The 22226-nt window shown below is 36.6% G+C and overlaps 1 protein-coding gene across 3 annotated transcripts in view; it reads left to right on the top strand.

Moving 5' to 3' along the window:
• The window catches only part of akap6 (A kinase (PRKA) anchor protein 6), a 151110-nt gene that overhangs the window by 114462 nt on the left and 14422 nt on the right, over positions 1–22226 (top strand). For all 3 annotated transcript variants that reach the window (XM_067368250.1, XM_067368251.1, XM_067368249.1), the window contains exons 10-11: positions 5636–5782; positions 12178–12432. In XM_067368250.1, the coding sequence (XP_067224351.1) occupies positions 5636–5782; positions 12178–12432 (402 nt within the window). The remainder of the gene's footprint in view (positions 1–5635; positions 5783–12177; positions 12433–22226) is intronic.

The raw sequence follows: 22226 nt of genomic DNA, 5'->3' as shown, positions 1-22226 counted from the left end.
CCCATATGATTTTTCCCTACATGAAACATTAAAGGAGGCGTTTTGCATAATGTGTGAGTGTTATTTCCTGTACACTGTTTTCCATACATTAAAAATGGACAGTAATTTTACTGCCAGACTCAAAAGAACAAAAAGCACCAGAAACCCTAAAACAGAGGAAGATTATTAGTGAATAATATCTTCAATTGTCTGTTTCTAAGAATTTAGCTTTAGAAGATGTGGAATATAGCATAAAGTCATACGGACTTTTATGGTGCTTTTATTTTGTCTTTTTGGGTTCTTGGCAGTCAAAATCTTCTTCTGCTTTCATTGTTTGGAAAACAGTGGTTCGGACATTCTGCAAGACGTCGCCTTTTGTAAGGGTTTGAAACAACATGAGGGTGAGTAAATGATGACAGGCCTTTGATTTTTGGGTGATCTTGCCCTTTAAATCCGTGGAGTTTTGAAAGGGCACCTCTGAGCAGTAAGTTTCCTGTGCTGTGAGCAGCAGTAGCTCTATGAATTCTGGCACCATCACTTTAGATTACAGCCAGGCTGAGCAGAGCTGAACAGATCTTAGGCCTCTCTCGGCTCTTAAAGCCCAGAGTTCTTGGCTGATTGCATTGTTTCCTATGTTTGTCTAGTGAAGAAAAATGCCACGCTCAGTGTAGAGAGGGATGGGGTGTGAGTATCTTTCCATGAGAACCCCTCCTCCCCGAACTCACAGCTGAGCTCCAGACCCCGGGCCCTGGATAAATAGTGCCTTTGTTCGCCATTCAATGGCATTAGGCATGGGCTTCCTATGGGGGTCACTACCAATCCTTGTGAGGGGACAGAAGGGGAGGCTGAAAAAGAACAACACATCTAGAACATGAACTTCCAGCACATCGGAGGTAGATAAGTAGCCATGGCTGCAGTTGACTAAATGAATCAAAAGTTGAGAATTAATATCACCCCAAAACCAAATAGAGAAGAATAAGAAATATATGTTTATATATTAAATTAAATTAATACATACTGTAAATGAAGCCTTTTTGTTCCATGTAAGTTTTTTTTTTTTTAATTGAATACATTTTTTTATAATTGTTAATTGAGCACAAATTCTCGTTATCATTATTATTTCTGTCATTAGTTACTCACCCTCATGTCGTTCCAAACCCATAAGACCTTCGTTCATCTTCGGAACACAAATTAAGACATTTTTGATGAAATCCAAGGTTTTTTTTTATCCCCCATAGAACGCAATACTGTCATTCAAGGTCCAGAAATGTATTAAAGACATCATTAAAATAATCAACGTGAGCCCATAAAGTCATTCCAAATCTCTTTCTGTATAAATCTTCAGGGCTAAAGGCATTTGCTGCTGTGTCTTTGCATTTGTGCAGCATCAGTTGGGCTGACCAGGCTTTTCTTTGTTCATTGGATCTTTTGAATCCCTCATTATCACTTTAGAAACTTGCGTAATGCATCATCTTTAGCTAGAAGGTGAGGAGAGTGAATATTCTGAGTTGTTTTATGCTCCATATTGTTGTGCAGATTGTATGCTATTATGTCAGCGAGAAAGAGAGTCCCATGGGCCGACGCCTATGCGGTTTTGTAACTAACATTTTTTTCCTTCCCTCAACCTTTTCTTGTCGTCGTGAACGATGGCATTGTCTGTGCAATTTGTTGCCACTCGATGCATTTTGACAATGTGAAGTGTATTTGGTCCCCCGTCCCTCCCTGAAGGAACCTCCTGCCAGCTGAGGTCTGGAAAGGCTGGTGGAAACTCTCCTGGGTCCCTCGCTGACCCCATAGTGACTGCCCACCTTGTTCTTAACCAGAGAGAAGAGAGCCGGGTGGAAAAAAATAAAAGCGCTTGACTCAATACGAGCCTTCTATACCAGCTGTAAAATGGCTTATTCTTCTAGTCACCATGGTGACAATTAACAGTGTTTCAAGGACTTTTGTTCCCGGCCGGTTTGAACAGATTTTTTCCCCCCTTTTTTCAGTGCAAAGTGATTTTTCACGAAGGAGGAAAAGCAGCGTCTATTTTGCATGAACAGTAAGGAATCGCATCCAAATGGAAGCTCCGCGTTTTCTCCTCCTTTTAAAGTAAATATGTAGCTTTTTACTTCCTGGTCTTTCAAGCCCGGCGCTCACACATCTTTGAGAGTTTGGCTCGCGCCCCTCAGCTGCACTGGGTTTCCATCAATGGGCCTCTTCTGCGCGGTCTTCCTCCCCTCTCGACTGCTTCCTCTGCGCCTCCCTCCCCAAGCAGCCGTCTAGAGCGAATTACAGACATCAAGGATGCTGGCAAGATATGAAAAGGCCTCAAACTGATTAAGTAATTATCAGTTTTCCCAGCTTCATTCAGCTCTGTATCACGAAAGCATATCAAATTCCATATTTTGTACCTCTGAGTCAATTTGTAACTCATCAGCTCCTAGTGTAGGTTTTCATGTGGATGATGCATATTCAGTTTTCTCTCAAATGGATTCCCTTTCCTTCGTGCTAAACATCTAATATGGCAGCTTCGGTGGATAATCGCAGTAGTCCAAAATGGACTTTTTTTCACCCTTTGCAGATTCATTTCAGGGCAAAAGAAAGATGTTATTACTTCCTTTTTGATTTAGGGACAGTGCAGAATCCGTCATCGAAATGAGGGCCCGTTGGGAGGCTGAGAGTGTCCTGTGAATTCTCATTTCGCCGCCTGGCTCCTGACGTGTGAACGTTAGCATAAAATGATTTGAATACGCCCCATCTCCGCCTCAGTTCATGGAGTCTTACTTCTGTTGTCTCAACAAGTTACAGAGCCTGAACAAACTTTAATTTAATGGATAAGATGAATCTGCGAAACCGCATTAAGTGTGTTCATGTGTGACTGCATTTTTGCTGACATTTCCAGACTCACGTTCATTAATATGTGAAATAAATTAAACGTACAAGGGCTTGTTGAAATTTCATCTATTTTGCGACCATCTTTGCTCACTTTTGCAGTTATTAAAAGTGCTCTACTATTTAAAGACAGTTAGTAAAGCTGCCTGTTTTCATCATGTGATCTCAAGGGGTGTCCTGACATGTTGCATTGAAGTCACACTTTGGGCTAGTGATGAGAACAAATGCCTAACTCCAACTATTCACCTTTGGTTGGTGACTCGTCTTGTACCGTTTGTGATGCAGACTGGAATAATGTCTCTAATCATACAGCTTGTTAAGGAGAGATGTGCTTTTTATATACATGTATATATCACAAGTTTTTGTTGAATGTTAAAGGGATAGTTAACCCAAAAATTGTCATCATTTACTCACCCTCATGTTGTTCCCAACCTGTATGAATTTCTTTGTTCTTCTGAACACAAAAGAAGATATTTGGAAGAATGTGCCCCATATTGTATTTATTTTTCCTACTATGGTAGTCAATGGGGGTGAGATCTGTTTGGTTACTGACATTCTTCCAAATATCTTCCTTTGTTTTCACCAGAACTAAGAAATTCATACAGGTTTGGAACAACTTGAGGGTGAGTAAATGATGACAGAATTTTCATTTTTGGAAATCTATATTTGTTAAATATAGAAAATCTTTGAATATTTGGTTTAATTTTGGACTTTATTTTGACTTTTTATTTTTGCAGAAAAAAAATTAGATGTGTGTGTGTGAAAACGTGTTACGAACGTGTATTCTAAGTTACCATAGACTTTAAATTGGAGGATGTGTTTGGTATGATTTACTTCAGAAAAAAGTAGTTTGTTTCTTATGTGATGTGCTGTGATGAGTTTGAAAGTGTCTTGTTGTGCACTGATAACCTGTTTTTAAAAACAAACTTTAATTTTTTTTTTAGTCGTACTCATCAGGTTATAACGGAGCAATGCCAGGATCCTGTATTTCTGTCACACCTCCACCTCAGTGGCATCTTTGGCCCTGGAATATGTTTTTTCTTTACTGTCAATTACACAGTTGACTATAAAGTTTTCAAGCTCAAGCTCCTTGGGTTAAGTATGCAAATCACCCTATCTAGGTTGCAACGGGGAAAGTGACTCAAGGGCCAAAAGTCATCCATGCACGTAGCTAAGGTTAGCATGATGCTTCAACTTCCCATCGCTCTGGCATTCTAATTACTCAGGCTATCTTTCCCTCCGTCTGCGTTCTCCATCAATAAACTGCCATTTTTGAAACCAATGAAAGGAGTTAAAATCAATATTTGCTGTCAACAAACAAATTGTGTAATCCCCTTTACTTTAAAGCGGAGCGTCTTTAGTTTGGCGGCCACTATTAAAAACTGAAAGGGATGAATGATTTAAAAGGATGTGTGATACCATCTCCATCAAAACAAACGACAGTGAAAAATGAACGCTGGCCGGATGACAGCGAGGAAAGGGGGGAAAAACAGCACATTTAAATATTTAAATGCGCATCCGCCATAATGATAAATGACAACCGAAAACTAGAATCAAGTAGCTATTGATGCAGAAAATGAAATGGGGGAGAGACAGAGAGAGAGAGGGAGGAAGAGAGGAATTAACCGAAATAAGGTGTCGAATAGCATCACTTTCATCTTTTACTGTATGTTAGTCCAACATTCAAACAGAAATGTCACAATTCTGCTCAACTGTGTTGGCGAGTGACCTAACACAGTCAGTTAACCAATTAGAAATGAGCTGAAGGCAGGAAATCATTATCAGCTGTGGCCACTATTCTCCTAAAGTAAGTCTGTGTGTAAACAAATGAAGGATTGAGAAGAAAGGAAATTGAGGTAAAAATCAAAATTTTACTTATGTCCTAAAATTTGATTTGTGATCATGTGTTAAATCACAGATCTGGTATCATCTGAATCAGCAGATTCTTTTGTTAAATTTGATGTACACCGTACTATGTACTTACACTGGAACCAAATTTTACACATTTGTGAGTTGTTAACCTATATTTTAAATATTTGTTCAATATTTTTACAACTTGTTAGTTAGTTAGTTGAAATAGAAAATGTTTTCCATTTGTTTACTATTTATTTAAATGCTAAATTAAAATGTTTACTGTGATGGTATTTTTGATGGGAGCACAACTGATTTCAACTTTGATAATAATAATAAAGGTTACTTGAGCAGCAAATCAGCATATTAGATTGATTTCTGACAGATCATGTGACTGGAGACTGAATACTGGAGTTATGATTCTGAAAATTCAGCTTTGTCATCACAGGAATAACTACATGAAATAACTAAAAATATAATAACTAATTTTTACAGAACCCTGCACATGACATCAGGACAAATTTATATATATTGTGGCCACAAGTTAAGAAGTGCTGAAGTATTAGTAAGTCATGGGAACGAATTGTTAATTCATGGCCATGACGCATATATTTTTTTCCCGACATGTCAAGTGCGGGGCTCTATAATTATTAATGTCTACAATTGTACCATTTTTACTGTGTTTGTAAAGGCAGCCTTGATGAGCATAAAACACTTCTTTCAAAAACATTTTAAAAAAATCTTAACCACAAACATTTGAACTGTGGTGTACAAAATATGCAGGTCTTTTTTAAAAGGATTGTGTTTTAATTGTGCATAAATAGGCTTATCAACCAATCAAAGGGTGGACAAAACACTTTACATATCCATCCCATGTCCTCGTTATAATAAAACTGCAAAAGCCCATTCCATGTATGTGTTTCTACAGGGGAACAGTGTGGAGATGTCCATGTGGCTTCCCAAGAAGACGCAGCTTCTGGGCTGGTCTGAATCTCTGAAGAGGAGCGGCACTGAGCTTCCTGCTGACTTTGACCAGCGACTGACGGCCCTCAGGAGCAAATGGGATCAACTCGAGGTTGGTCTCTCTGTTCAGCCTACTGTATGAACATGACGTGTTTCAACTGAAGTTACAAAACTTTAGAGTCGTGTTTAGGAAATCGCTGTTAAAAACACAGCGTCACATCAGTCAGGGGTTTCTTTATGGAAAGAAAGTGCTTCCTGAACAGTTGGCTCTCAAAGTCAGTGCTGCTCTGACACAGGTGAGTGTCACACCTTGAGACTGATCTCTCCTTGATCCAGAGCGCCCTGCTGAGATGAGAGGGAAGCGAGTAGGTAGAGAAGATGGAGAGCTGAGAATGCAAGAAAAGTTGGGAAGACATTATCAGAATAAAACTGCTGCGTAAATACATTTTAAAACACTTTTGTTTGAACGCATCCTTTGTTTCAAATTGACATGTCAAAGTTACCCTGTTCTACTAAGGCTTTTTAGAACATTGACTGAAATTTCTCTGCAATGTTGCTGCTTAGCTACGTTACCGTTTCATCTATTTTTAAGTTGTTTACTTGTACTTTATTGTTGGATAAAATGCAGCCAATTTATCTCACGTTTATCCAAAGTTACTTGCATTTGGGCACAGTAAGTTTTTTTTAAAAGTTTTTTTATAGAAATTACTACTTTTATTCAGCAAGGAAGCATTATATTGATCAAAAGTGACAGTAAAGACATTTATAATGTTACAAAAGATTTATATTTAAAAGAAATTCTGTTATTTATATTCATCAAAGAATTCTGAAAGAAGTTGTATGATGATTTCCACAAAAATATGAAGCAGCACAACATTGATAATAATCAGAAATGTTTCTTGAGCAGCAAATCATCATATTAGAATGATTTCTGAAAGATCATGTGACACTGAAGTCTGTAATGATGCTGAAAATTCAGCTTTACCATCACAGTAATAAATAACATTTTAAAATAAATTAAAATAGAAAACTGTAATAGCATTTCACAAAATTAGTTTTTTTTTTTTTTGATCAAATAAATGCAGCTTTAAAGGTGCTAAAGAGGATGTTTTGTTTCATACATTTTTGCAATATTACTTGAAACTGTCTTTACTAACTGATAAAAGGTGCACTGAAAGGAATAATATTAATATACATCATCTGTGCACGAGTTAGGGCCTTAAAAACATCAGCCAATCGTTTACGCAATCATTGCGTAAACGATTGGCCCTCTGGCTTGTCAGTCACTGCCATGACGTTCCTTGTGAGAGACGTGCGCGGCTGCGCGCTCCAGTAACTTTCCACACTCCACAGGTGCCGCATGCAGTGTTTTTGTCAGGAGACAGGAGTAACAACTGCAGATTATGAGTTACCTGCGGTGAGTCTGACATAATGAATCCACTAACACGACACAGCGAATGCCGGTGGTAAACGCTCGTGTTCCAATACTCGTGCACGAGTTTTGGGAGGCGTTCCCTCGAAATGAGCTGTGAAGGAGGGGGGTTGTTCTTGCGCATGCGCTTATTTCAAAAACTCACTAACAGTCTTTGGTTTCTCATTCAACGAAAAGATCCTCTTTAGCACCTTTAATGAGCATAAGAGAAAAACTTTTCAAAACTTTTTCAAAATTGACCCCATGACATTGTTAGTGCCATGCTAGATGAGCTACAGGAACCCAGCCCCTCTTACCAGCCTATTTTATTCGACTACTTCAATATGTTTAGAACATTGTTAATCAGCTCCCATAAACTTAACCAAGGTGGTTTAGCAGCTCTAATTGGCTCATATAGAAGCTGATCAGCCACCTAAACTAGAAATGACCAGCTTCTACCAAAAGAATCTAGTTTTAGCAGCATTTTCCAGCAGGGTAATCGTAAATTAGACTATTGCTATAAAGGTGATGTTACACAGCTCTTCAAAGTGGTATAATGCTAAATAATTTATCATCACTAATAAAGAGTAAACACATACACCCACGTGGATATGCATCTGCAATACTCCTCAAGATTAGCATAACAGCCTTTGATCTGAAACATGAAAAAAAAATTTTTTGGAGAGTTTCAAAGTGTCAAACAACTCACATCTTCCCTCCCTGTCGCAATCAAGCGTTAATTAGAATTATCCAGAAAAGGAATATTCACCGCCGCTTGGCCACGGCAAACTTTCTGACTGGCGTGAGCGTGTGTGACGCGTATTCGCAATGAGTGGCGTCTCGTTAGGCAGCGTGCGACAGGAATAAACCGTCAGCGGTGCGGAGAGTTCAATCTGAGCACCGCTGCTCCCTGCACCGCGCATTATGCCGTCTCAATTGCATATTAAACAAGCCTATCAAGTCAGCCATTGGCATCTGCTGTGCTGACACAAATTGTGAATTAAATGAAATTGATGTCCCCTGTCGTATATATTTATGAAGACAGACCATTCTCTGAAGTATTCTGCTTATGAAGAATTTATGATTGCAAACTGTTCCCGAACAAAATAAAGTGGCAATAAATTCCTGTTTTTTTGCCGTGTGACCCTCCAAGGGCATTGACTTCACCTCCCACTGAGACATTTGTTACTCAGAGAAAACAATGGCTGTATCTGGATTCTATTGATGGCCATCAAATCATCTGTATTCAGATGAGTGGAAAGGACAGGGAAATAAAAGAAGAGAGAAAGAGGGAGAGGAATAAACAGTGGCAGTAAGATTCTCCTTTCTGTCGACGAAACTGGACTTTTTGGGGCGTAATGAATTAAATATGTAATATACCACACTTTTATATACTGTCCCATCCTCTCTGTGACCCGCAGAATTAAATAGGCTGTTTTTGTTTCTGTAGCTATGTAACTTTTATATGTAAATTTTTTGTCATTCATTAGGGTGGCAAGTTGCTGAATTTAGAATTGGCATTAATATATAAATATGGGGAGTTATATTCAAATAGTTTGTGTGTGTGTGTTAGAATATCTATATTATCCATCAGTTGTTTTTATCTGTTTCCTAGATTTTACATTTGTTACTTTGTCTGCTAAAGTAATTAAATAAGCATGAAAAATCCATTTTTTTCACCTCTTAAAATGTATTAGACTATTGTCTAACTTAGTCTTAGTCTTAGTCTTAGTCTCAGTCGTAACTTTGTAAAACTTAGTCGGCCGACTCTTAAAAATGGTCCGACGTTGCCCAGTGGCCGATCATCAGTTTGGTGTGTCCCGGGCTTTAAAGAAAGAGGAACAAAATGTTCACATACCGTTTGAACGTTTGGGGTCCGTAGGATTTTTTAAATATTTTTAAAGGAAGTCTCTTATGCTCACCAAAGCTGCACTTACTTGATCAAAAAAGACAGCAAAAATTTTAATATTGTGAAATATTATTGCTAAATGAAAATTTCTTAGCTTCATTACTTCAGTCTTCAGTGTCACATGATCTTTTATAGATTATTTTAATATGCTGATTTCCTGTTTAAAAAACATTCCTTATTATTTTTAATTAGAAAATTAAGCAGTTTTTGCTGCTTAAAGGTGCCATCGAACATGTTTTTACAAGATGTAATATAAGTCTAAGGTGTCCCCTGAATGTGTCTGTGAAGTTTCAGCTCAAAATACCCTATAGATTTTCTTTTTATATTTTTTTTAACTGCCTATTTTGGGGCATAATTTGAAATGCGCCGATTCAGGGCTACTGGCCCTTTAAATCTCGTGCTCACCGCCCCCCACCCCAGAGCTCTCGACTCTGTCGTTACATAAACAAAGTTCACACAGCTAATATAACCCTCAAAATGGATCTTTACAAAGTGTTCATCATGCAGCATGTCTAATCGCGTAAGTATCATATTTATTTGGATGTTTACATTTGATTCTGAATGAGTTTGATGGTGCTCCATGGCTAACGGCTAATGCTACACTGTTGGAGAGATTTATAATCAATGAAGTTGTGTTTATGAATTATACAGATTGCAAGTGTTTAAAAATGAAAATAGTGACGGCTCTTGTCTCCGCAAATACAGTAATAAATGATGGTAACTTTAACCACATTTAACAGTACATTAGCAACATGCTAACGAAACATTTAGAAAGACAATTTACAAATATCACTAAAAATATCATGATATCATGAATCATGTCAGTTATTATTGCTTCGGCTGTGCACATCCAGACGTTAATACTGGCTGCCCTTGTGTAATGCCTTTCACAATGTTGGAAACATGGGCTGGCATATGCAAATATTGGGGGCGTACACCCCGACTGTTACGTAACAGTCGGTGTTATGTTGAGATTCGCCTGTTCTTCTGAGGTCTTTTAAACAAATGAGATTTACATAAGAAAGAGGAAACAATGGAGTTTGAGACTCACTGTATGTCATTTCCATGAAATGAACTCTTGTTATTCAACTATGCTGAGGTAAATTCAATTTCAAATTCCTTTAATATGTTTGTGGAAATGGTGATATAATTTTTTTTTTTGGATTCTTTGATGAATAGAAAGTTCAAAAGAACAGCATTTATTTAAAATGGAAATCTTTTTGTAACAATGTAAAAGTCTTACTATCAATTCTGTTTAATTTCGTGGTTAAAAGTGTCTCTTTATGACAGGTGAGGAAAGAGGGATTGGTGATGTCAGCCAAAAAGTAAAGTAGTTTTAGATGATTTAATTTTAAAAACAGCATTTTTTCACACTCTATGACCACTAATGTCTCATAAAATCACTATGAGATCTGATTTTGCCTCAGTCAGCCCAGCAGAAAACCTCAACATTTGTTTTCGACCAGAAGAACCCATTTTCACATTAAAGCTAAAATGTCCCTTGTCACTGAGTTGAGCCGTCCATTTCCTTTGCCATTAACACTATGCTGACAGGAGAGGAACACAGATGTGTTAATAAAGGCCGGTCATGGGAGGGAGACGCAGACTGGATGTGTGCGGCCAAACCCTGAGAACTTAATTGATGCCGCATGCTGAAATAGCCACTTCATTGCTGCGTCATAATCACATCTGTTTCCATTCCAGCTTCCCGACACACGGCACACATAAAGGAAAGACAATTACAGCAGCCAGTGTGTGTATTAATTGGATAATGGTGTGTATTGTGCTTGCAATTGCCATCTCAGTATACAAGGTTCAACCTGTCTCTAAAAACTGAGATTGCCAGGCAGGTGGGAATACACACAAACACACACGCACGCACAGGCAGACTGCAGCTCAGCATGGTTCTCGCTTCTCTTGCTGTCAGTCGGGGAAAATTGTTCAGCAGAGCCCATTTCTAAAATCATTGGTGTGTTTTTTTGCGGCTGATTGTTTGCTATTCAACAAACATTTGAATGTTGCTCTAAAATGCCACTTTGTGCGATGAGATTTTAACCCCTTCAGACTCATCAGATGAAACAGCCTGTTATCAGACACTTCAGGCGTACAACAGCTCTGTGGATATGGCAATCATCACCACATCTCATCTTCTTAATCACTCTTCATGTATAAAGCAGTTCGGTACATTTAAGTTGTTGTAGCCTGATGTCTGAATGCATTTTGTCTTTGTGTTTGTATGTTGAGTGTATCAGCACTTATGAACATTTACCATAGTTTTTGTGTTGTTACCATAGTTTAAATGTGGTATTTGTGACCATAGTAAAATCATGCACCTTAAAGTCATGAAAAAGTCAATGCTATAAAATAAATTATATTTCAATATAATATAGTTTCATAAACACACTTAACAAAAATGTAACAAGTTGTAATCACTCCCCACGAACAAAAAGTACCTTATTTTTTATTTTATTATTATTATTTTTATTTTGTTTTGTTTGTTTGTTTTTATTTTGTTTGTTTTTATTTTTTATTTTTTTGTTTTATTTAGTTTTATTGTATTTACTTTTTTATTTATTTTATTTCGTTTTTTTTATTATATATTTTCTATGTATCATTGTAATACCATGTTACTATAGTATAATGGGTATGTAAAATATGGTCAATTGTGCTATCCTCAAAAAATTTGTTACAATTGGAATGTTTTTGGATCTATACTTTAAACACTATGTCACCATCAGGGTTAAAAGAGAAGTCAGCCTTTCTTATAGCTGTCTATATATTTCTTCATCTGTTGTTGTTATTAATAAATAAATACTTTATTTTAGATTCTGCTTTTTAATGTATCACAGCCTATGAGTAAGAAAGTGGAAAATGTAATATGATATTTTTGTATTGCTTACACTTACTGTGATGTGATTTGTATATTGTGGTTGTGATTTGTATATTATTATTATCATCATCATCATTTTTTTTTTGGTCATAATTTTTAAGGTTTTTAGGGGTTACATCTTCAAAAGGGTATTGTGGTGGTTGAAACATTGCACTGTTTAATAATAAATGATTTTGGAGCTGTAAACTCAGTGTGTGTACATTACTTTTCTTACTTCCAAAATTGGACTATCCTGTCATGTTTGTTCCTTTTATGTGTTTATGGACTCTTGTGTGACATTTGTTTGTGTCCAATCAGAAAACCCTGGCGGAGCATGTGGAGCCCAATGTGGGCCAGCGGAGTCAGCGTGAACTTCTGTCTCCAGACACCAATAGGATGGTGACCCAGCTGGAGAGCCGGATAAAGGAGTTAAAGAGCTGGCTGAGAGAAACTGAGCTCTTCATCTTCAATCTGAATCTCAGACCAGACGCACAACAATGTGAGAGCAGCACACAGGACGCTGATGACCCACAACTCGACCCGCAAGGCACCAAACAGCTGCAGCTCTTCAAGGTGAGTATGAAGAGCTGCATTTAGTTTTACTTGAGGTTTTTCCATGTCATTTTACTACAGGTTCAGATCCTTTGGAGTAGCCTGGCATTATAGCTGCCTTTTCTGCTCCACTAGCATCACCAAATGGAATTTCAAAGATGATAACTGTTCTCAGACAAGTTTCCCAAACACTGCCCATTGGTGTGGTTACCCACTGATTTAACATTAAAACTCTGCAAAGAGTGATCCATCACCACTGTGCCCTTCAGCAAGACACGACACCACGTTACTCCAGGAAAACCGAACCTATAACTCAGCATGGCTGAGTTAAAGTAAAGAAGGGACCAACTGAAACAATGGAAACACAAACGGCTAATTTCAATGCATTGTTTATATGGTGATGAATAAAAAAAATTCTAGCCAACAATTCAACCTAGGTCAGTCTCACATCCTGAAGCCAAGTGCCTATCAACTTCCTTTCTTATACATTGTATCTATAGTGATAGACTAATATATTTTCTGCAATTAATATTTTCTGTTTAATGCTTTATAAATATTTAGCACAATTGAGGCGTCATCTGTTTTTTTCCCTTCCTGATAAAGCCGTGTAAATGTCAAAGCCTATTAAATGTTAAAAAATATGACTTTCAATTATACTGTAAAGTTGAATGGCTATAATTACTCATTTCATTCACAGAAAAATCCAACTAATAGAGATATCAGTATCAGTATTGGTATCAGTGATACTGACATTCATTCATAGTGCTTGGAAAAAAGATGCCATTAAACAAATATTTAAAATATACAGTCTTTATTTTAGATTCATTGCGAAAATATGTATTACAATCTAAAAATAAATTACAAATTTTAATGATAGGTGCAATCTTAACATTAACACCCGCCAACCTGCCAAACGCATGTGGATTTCAGCAGTGGCGTGTAATGCAGTCACTCCTACTAGCCACTTTGGTAGGTTGAATTTTATATTTTTTATATATACATTTTTCAATTGTAGTCTTTTAAAAAGGTATCTGAAATAATAAACTAAGTGCAATGTGGTGTTGTCAAAAATATTGTTTTTTTGATACATATCAATACTGAAATATCTGAAAAGCTTCCAATACTCATTTACCACAGAATAGATACACGATACCAGCTGCGCTTTCTCACTCTCTCATCTCTCCAAGAGTTAGTTGACACACAAACCCACCTCCCCTCACTCCCTGGTCTTACAGGTCTTGAATTTTGAAATGTGGGATTTCGCGTATTGTGCATAATTTTACTCATTGCCGCAGATTTTGTGCATCCAAAGTGTGCGCACATAAAGCCGCCTCTTAGTACCCAATTGAGTTATTTTTCACTGCTCATTATGCTTAAACAGTCAAATACAAACAAATGAATGTCAAAATGCTGGTATTGGCAAGTATTAATGTAAACACTGTTAGTTATGTTTTAAGTGAACGCAAATGGTTGAGTAAGAAAACACATGTGTAACAGTATAATGGATCTGTGCTTCAGTACTTAAAGTGACAGCTGCTGCCAAATTATGAGATAATATTAAAAATCTTTATATGGCAGTTTTTCCACCATGGTATCGATTTTAAAATTGAAAGTGCTGAGTGGCTAGTAACTTTGGAAAACCACTAGCCACAGTGGCTGTTGAGCAAAAATGTTAATGTCAAACCCTGGGTTTAATCAGTCATGATTAATTACAGAAAAATTTTATTAGTTAGTTAATTTTTTAATTAATTGACAGCAAGAATGGTCAGAGCAGTATAAAGTATACTTAAAGTTATAAAGGAAATACTATGTATAAAATTATATGTTTGTTGAATTTAATCAAGGATGTACTCATTTTTGCAACCCTTCATTTAAGCCAAATTGGCTAATTTACTAACTTAACAAAGACTGATGACATATTTTTCTCTGGTTTTATTAAGTATATGTAGATGTTTAATACATTTCAATTTGGCCTATCCATGAATTGTATCAATGAATTATATATATATATATAGCCCACATGGAATCTGGACATGCAGCTTGCTTTAGTTTTCGGATATGTATTTCCCTAATTTACAATAACACCTGTACACCTACAGTTGTTCATTAGCCAGCATTAGAGTGTTGCTGAGACTTTGTTTTTCAGAGCGGCTTTCACTAAACCATAATGCACACTTAAACTAGACTACATGACAGCATCATGTCAGGTAGTCTGGGTGCTTAGCATATACATGGAAATAAAACTGCTTAGTCAAACTGCACAGGAGAGAACCGCTGTCTAAAAATAACCTGCTTCGCATGAGCCGTGCTTTTTTAATAAATACAGGGCAAAAAGCACACATCAAATCCCCTGACTGAAAATCTATATGAAATAATTATTCGAGTTAAAATCCTGAGAAACAGCTTGGAGTATTAATCAAGACGTGTCAAAACACAGGTAGCGGAGCTGATTGCATCCACCTGCTGAGTGACAAACATAAGTGAGGAAAAGCTTTAAATATACACAGGGCTAAATGATCAGGAGGGAGAAATAAGGCTCGCTTTCTCCTTTGATCAAATGACATGCAGCCAAAAAGGCTTACATTGATTTCTCAGGGAAAGTCCAGAGAAAATAGTAATACAGTGATCTGAAATATTGGTAAGTGCGATTTATTTGGACTTTACCATTGCACCACATGGAAAGAATGAGAAAGGAGAATGATTACACGGATCAGATTTTTTCTCGTCTGCTTTTGCAGCGTGAATTGGCTGACTGGCGTGACTTGGCAAGATCACAGAGCACTTGAAAGGCATCAGCGGGAGAGCTGAGATCTACACCTCTCTACATCTCATTGCAGCACTGAAACAGCACCGTTCTCGTCTCTGTCCACAGTGCAGCCAAATTTAAGTGCGCTTTACTTAAAAGCAGCATGAAATGGCATTTGCAGCCTGTTTTACTTCTGTAATCTGACATAGTTTTGTGAATGAAAACTATATTTAATGTGAAAATGTAGGCAGAGACTTGATTTTATAGTTTGAGAATTGATTGGAAAATGTACAATTCTAGTTTTCCTATAATAATAATTTTTAAATTATATATATATATATATATATATATATATAATGGATATAATAAAATAAAAAATAAAATTATTAATATTATTGCATTTATTTATTTATTTATTTAACAATCTGTAAATATAATTATAATAACAACAATACAAATAATGAATTATTAAAACTAATACATTAAATTAAATACATTTTAAAAATAATAAAATAACAAAAGCATTCACATCTGCATTTTCATGTAAAAACTACTATAGATATACATATATGAAACAGTTTTTTGAGCATTTATTGAAGTTTTTGTGGACTTTTTTTGTGGACTTTATATTTATCACTTAAAGGGGCTCTGTATTTTTATTATATTAAAGTTATTAAACTAGTAACCCACTCAAGGTTTTGCAACAGCGATTTTACCGTAGTTAAGGGGCTTTTAGTATTGTAAGGTTCTTTGGTAACACTTTACATTACAGCCCGGAAAGTACTGCGTAATTACAACTAATAACTAATAACTTTCGATAATTGTAGTGTACCTATAAAGTAAGTACATGTAAGTATAGGGGAACAATATGTAAAGTATTGGGAATAAAGGAGTAACAACCAGGAAAATAACAAATTATTTATACTGTAAGTATTTTAGAACTAAGGGGTACTTATACTATTATGATAGACTACCCCTTAGTTCTAAAATACTTACAGTATAAATAATTTGTTATTTTCCTGGTTGTTACTCCTTTATTCCCAATACTTTACATATTGTTCCCTTATACTTACATGTACTTACTTTATAGGTACACTATAATTATCGTAAGTTACAATTGTAATTACGCAATACTTTCCGGGCTGTAATCTAAAGCGTTACCGGTTCTTTTTTGTGGCTGACTGCTGTAATCTTACACTGACATGCTATTTGTGCGTGATGATAGTTGTTTACTATTTAAGAAAGGGTCAAGGGATTGAGATTGCCCCAGAAACTCAGCATTTAGTGATTTTGATACATTCATCCCAGATTATTGCATTTTAATTGAACATCAGTTTGGCAGTTTAAGAGTTTATCTGTCATCTGTCTATGTAACTCAGAATAAAATCTTTTATGTAGTACCTCACGGCTGGAGCTGCTGGGATGTGTCTGTTCAGTGTAGATTCCTGATGCCAATAAAAGGCTTAAATATGTGTAAAGGGAGAGATAGTGAGACACTTCGTTATGAATAACAGGTATGGTCACCCTTTAAAATGTCATCATAAAAATGTCTATCTTCCACTGAATAAAAAGCATTAAGTTCTTTACTTGCTAGGGGGAGTGGAGTCGTCTAAAATTAGACTCTATTGTATCTTAACCTTCACTGGTCATACGGTTCAGAGTAGTTGGCTGCCAATTTCACTTCTTTCATTAATAACTGTCTTCCCTTTAATAGTGTGCCTTCTGGATATTAAAACCCGAGGGTTGGACATTTCCTGTCAGGGAGAGGAGAGATGACGGGATCCGCATGCCAACTTTGGTCATTAGTTGACAATCATTTTACTTACAGAATTCATTGTATCCTGAGCTGGAAGTCTGCAAATTTGTTATCTCTATAAATATAAGTTCTTTCTTATAGGATATCTTGTTATATTGTATGTTTATTACAGATATCCTTATTTCAATGTATTAAATATTTTACTCAAAACTTGAAAGTAATGAAAAGGAATGACCTAATGAAGTTAATTCCATCCAGTAAATAGTTAAAAATTGACTTTTTTACTCAACATTGTGAGTGTATTTTTATGTTTAGAGTGCTATGTTGTTTGACATTGAGGTTAAAATCATCTAATTGCTTAGAAAAATTGTCTAAAAAAAATCACACGATTTGATGTATTATTCATGTCTGTAACATAAACTGTGTGGGATTTATATGTTGGTGTCTCTTTTAGGGTCACTAACCTTGAGTATTGAGCCATAGTAATAGTGATACTCGATGGTGAAAACACCACTAATAACTGTACTAGATCTTCTTTGTCTCAGCTATTATTGTCTTTTTTAGTGATCTCTGTCGAGCAGTGCCGGGAGCCCTTTCAAAAACACCTCCAACTCCAAACCACGTTCCTATTAAAGAAATTTCACAGGAGAATTAGACTAAATGGAAGCCAGACTGAATATCTGCGGCAGCATTTGAGTCAGAGTCCATCTCCACATCTGCCCGGCACCTTTGATCAGCTCGCCGCAGCGTGGGGCCCCGGGGCCTCATCCTCCGGGTCCCGTCTGGCTGATTGAATGTGACGGCGCAGATATAATATCAATACTTTCTCCATGATTAGGAATAAGGAACTCCTGTTCTTTGGCAAGTGCTAACCGCATTAAGTCAGTTCTGGGACGGGCTCGCGAGAGCGCCAAACGCAGAGTTAGTGTCTCATCAACGAGTAATAGGGAGCAGACAGGTGACAGGCCTGTTCATTACACACACAATCGACTGGCCGCACACACACACAGATGCATAGAGTCGTATTTTTCATTATACATCCATGCCGCTTGCTTTCATTTACAGGCGCTAATGAGAAAATGTCCCCATTGATGGCAGTGTTATCACTTTGCTGCCATTTGTTTGCTTTAGCGCGGTAAAGAGGACGTCTGCCGTTCGTAACCCATTAGTCTCATTTTGAAAACACTGTCAATTTTTTTGTCTTAAAGGGAAAAATAATTAAAAATAAGCATCCTTTAACGACAAGCTTTATGGAAGGTCACTGACAGCCCGACTCAAACCAATGCATTTCGGTCTCTGGTAATTTAGACGTATTTGAAATAACGAACACGTCAAGCAGAATGCAAAACAGGATCCTTCATCGTGATCTTTTTTCCTGTATAATATGACTAGCGTCAGTCTGCTGACATCGAATTTTGTCTTGCTTGAAGGTTGGTTAAGTTTGCTTTTATTGTCTATCCACTCACTGCGGTACTATTTCTCTCTATTAGCGCGTCGGGATCGAGGCCTCAACTGACAGGCGTTGATGAAACTCGAGCCGGCCGGAGCCGAGGGGACGCGTCTGGGAACAAATGGCCAACATGAATTCATTATACTCATTTGCGATAACAAGTGCTTGTGGTTTTAATTGACTTAATCAACAAATAGAATTAATCAGAGATTTCTAATTAATGGTAATTGATTGAATATCCACTGGGTCACTGACAGAGCTCCGTTCCCGTGTCCTTCCCGTCACTGTAGGGGATTTGGGGCTCCGCTACTCAATCTCACCGAGATTAATTGAAAATGTTAAAATTGCAGCGGCTGTAAAGAGCGAAATGAAGTGTGCGCTCGTTTTCCCGGCGGAGAACGAGAAACAAATACCCCCGAAACCAAAAGAGCAGAGCCTGTCGTCTGGCTTTTTTTTAATCCTCCGGAAAGCAAGTCAGAGCCGGTGCACGCGTCTTTTAAACTCTTCTCGCGCTTAAATCGCACTGCGCACCAAAAAAAAAAAAAAAAAAAAATGTCAGAATATCATAAGGCTTAGATTTTAATGAAATTAAGTGGGAGGGAAAGATGGGGAATTGGAGTTTAAAGGCTTTAGGCTGCGTCTGGATGGAGGCACGGTCTGTTCTCATTTTGTGCTGAATAAAGAGATAAGCAGTTTTTTGGAGGAACACTCTTGGGAGGTCTGTGTAATACACATGCATCTTCACGGCTCGGCTCTCCGCCTCAGGTGTGATTACAGACTCTGATAGTGAGAGACCTGTAGATTAATACTGTACACCAGATGGATTTAGCCACACGATAACAGCCAGGGGAGTGAGACAAGAGAGAATAGTCATACCGCCTTTCTGAAGATTGTGTGAGCTCCTAAGCACGTTGTGAGACGGCTGATCCTCTGATAGCTTTATTAAAAAGCACCTGATAGATGATCCGCCCATGATCTTGTCTGTTCTTACAGTGGATGGACAACTGAAGGATGGCTATACATGTTTTGTTTCACAAAAAAATACTCCCCACAGACCATTTTAATGCTCAGTTCTAAAGCACAATGTGAAGTGGACATCCTTAAACTATAAATAGTTAACTTTTATTAATAGTAGTCTTATAAACTAGGGTTTTCAGAGTTTTGAACTGTTTTTTTTTTGTTTTTTGTTTTTTTTTGCTTTTTCAGTTGTTTTAATTTCATTTGTTTTGCACTCTGTCATTGTTTAGTTTGAGTATTTTCAGCATGTTTATTTAGTTCCAGTTTATTTAGTTTTTATTATAGTTTTAGGATTTACTTTTTAGGACGCCAAAGTTAATGTGTTAATTGGTATAGTTCAGTTTCTCTTCACAGTCCAGTGTTTTTGCTGTCTGGTATAATTTTTTATAGTTAGTGCAGGTTTGGAGTAAAGTTTAATACTATATTAAAAGCTAAAATTACTGATAATTGATTATTTATAGTTAATTATAATAATTTTTTTGGTCATGATCCATGAACACATATTTTAGTTTAGTAATTGTTTATCCAAGTTATGATTTAGTTTCCATTTTAGTTTGTGTTAATTGCAGTAATGCTTCAATTAATGTAGTTCATTAGTCTAATTGTTGGCTATTTAAAGCTATTTTCCAAGCAGGGTTTAAACTAAGGATTTAGAGTTTTAATGTGCATAACAGCTCAGATTGTTCACTCTTGAGAGAATTTAATGAGAAATGTTTGCGTTCGTATGGACTTAGACGATTTGAGACATTTGTCTAGATCTGTTCTGAAACTTGGGTCTGATTTTGTCTCATTGCAGTCTAGGAGAAACAGTCGAGATACTTTCCATTTGTGATTTTTTTTCTTTCACAATATGCTGTTATGTCTCTCTCTGTCTACCTCTTTCAGTGTTTTGATATCTGACTGAGGCACCAGGGCCCGCTGGCCCCCCGCCAGCATTTCAGTCTCAGTGCTTGTTTGTGGGTCTGAAATGGAGACATTGTGTGGACTCACATACTGGAGGAAAAACAGCCTACTCACTGCACTGTGTGTTTGAAAAAGCTTTTTAGCAAACATTGGCGCACCATACTGCACTGTTCCTCTTCCTCAATAAAACTCAATCAGTTTATGAGAACCAGTAATAGAGAAACAGTGTCATATTTCTATTGGTTTTGGATGTCAATACTATTTAATCTGAGCGGACCTGTGGTATCAATTGAACATAGTCATCTGTATTTTATTGTCATATCTGAAGGGTGACGTTACAGTAGGTTAAGGACTGAGTGGTTGTCTGTTGGACTCTATTGGATTCAGGTGTGGTTGCTACTTATTCTGATGAAGGAATGCTCACTTAGACTGAAAACTTTCTGACTGACAGATTACTTACTAACGATTATTTGGTATTCGAGTAATCTGACTATTTCCATCGGCTTGGTGATTGTAGTTGTTTCACTTTACAGCATGATCAATCCTTGTTTAATATTAGCCAAACAACATCAAATATCCACTTAATTTTTAATATTTGTCCACTTCATTATGATAAAAATGCTACAACTGTAATTTCTTGAGCAAGAATGTGGACATCAGAACATGCAAACTCAGAGCGAGGGTTTAAACTTTTATTTTTAAATCACGATGAACAACGGTTCGCATGTTTAGAAACATATTGATGTATTTATTCTCGTATGTTGGCATAGGTTTATAAATGATTTATGCTACAAATCTGTTGAAACTGCGCATGTTGCATTCCCAGATAAACTTTATAAGAACCCAAACTTACAGCATATGCAGATGATGGAGTTTGTTAAAGTGGCTGCTGAGATGATAGCAGTGCAACTAACTCTTCACTAAGAAACACAAAGTGCATCAGACATTATGCATTCCCAAATGCACATTATTTGTTTGTTTGGAAACCCAAACCAACAGCACATACAGAGACTGAGTTTGTGTGAAGCAGCATTTACTGTGAACAGAGCCGCTCTGAGATGCTGAACCAAACTCGTAACCTGCACACATGTAAATAATTGAAGCATCACGCTTCACCCTGAATCCCGCAGCGAATATATTTAGCTGAATAAACTGAATCGCAACTTTTTTGATTTCAAAATATAATTTTCTAGATTATGATTTTAAATGGTTTTAATATATATATATATAGATTCCTGCAGCCTTTGAAAATGGTCTAATAATGCAGTTCATGGATTCTCGTCCATGGAATATGCCACTTTTGTTGGTATTTTGCCAGTTAATTGACACTGGAAAACTTCAGTAAAGGATTTATTTAGGATAATGTTTAAAGATTTTGTCTCATTTTTATTCTGAATTCTGATAGTCGGTTAACCAAAAGTTACTTCTTAATGAATTTTTAGTAAATAAAGTAAATAGTTTATTTACTTTACTGTAAATAGTTCTTAAAACCAGATAAATTTGCTGTATGGGATAAAGAGACATTGTCATAGATTGTATTTTGAATATGAGTGTATTTCGTCTTACTACAATAGCAGATTTTTATTTAGTAATAAAGTGAAAGAAGTAAAAGTAAAGGTAACAGTTTAGTATGGGGAACAATTCTCACTTTTTGCATTAGTTGCTTATTAACTTGCATATTACTATATTGGCTGTTTAATTTTTACTTATAAAGCACACATTAATGCCTTATTCTACATGACCATATTCTACATCCCTTACTCCTCCCCCATAACTGAACTTAAATGCTACAACAATTACCTAACTATTAATAAGCAGTAAATTAAGAGTTTATTGAGGCAAAAGTCATAGTGAATGTGTTCCCAATACTAAAGTGTAATAAACATCTCCCAGTGCAGTAAGACAAAATGCACTTATATTAAAGAGGCAATCTATGAAAACAA

The sequence above is a fragment of the Chanodichthys erythropterus genome, chromosome 18, assembly GCF_024489055.1.
Source record: "Chanodichthys erythropterus isolate Z2021 chromosome 18, ASM2448905v1, whole genome shotgun sequence".
NCBI classification, from domain to species: domain Eukaryota; kingdom Metazoa; phylum Chordata; class Actinopteri; order Cypriniformes; family Xenocyprididae; genus Chanodichthys; species Chanodichthys erythropterus.
The sequence above is the reverse complement of the archived record's forward strand: the minus strand, read 5'-3'. Positions and strand labels throughout refer to the sequence as shown.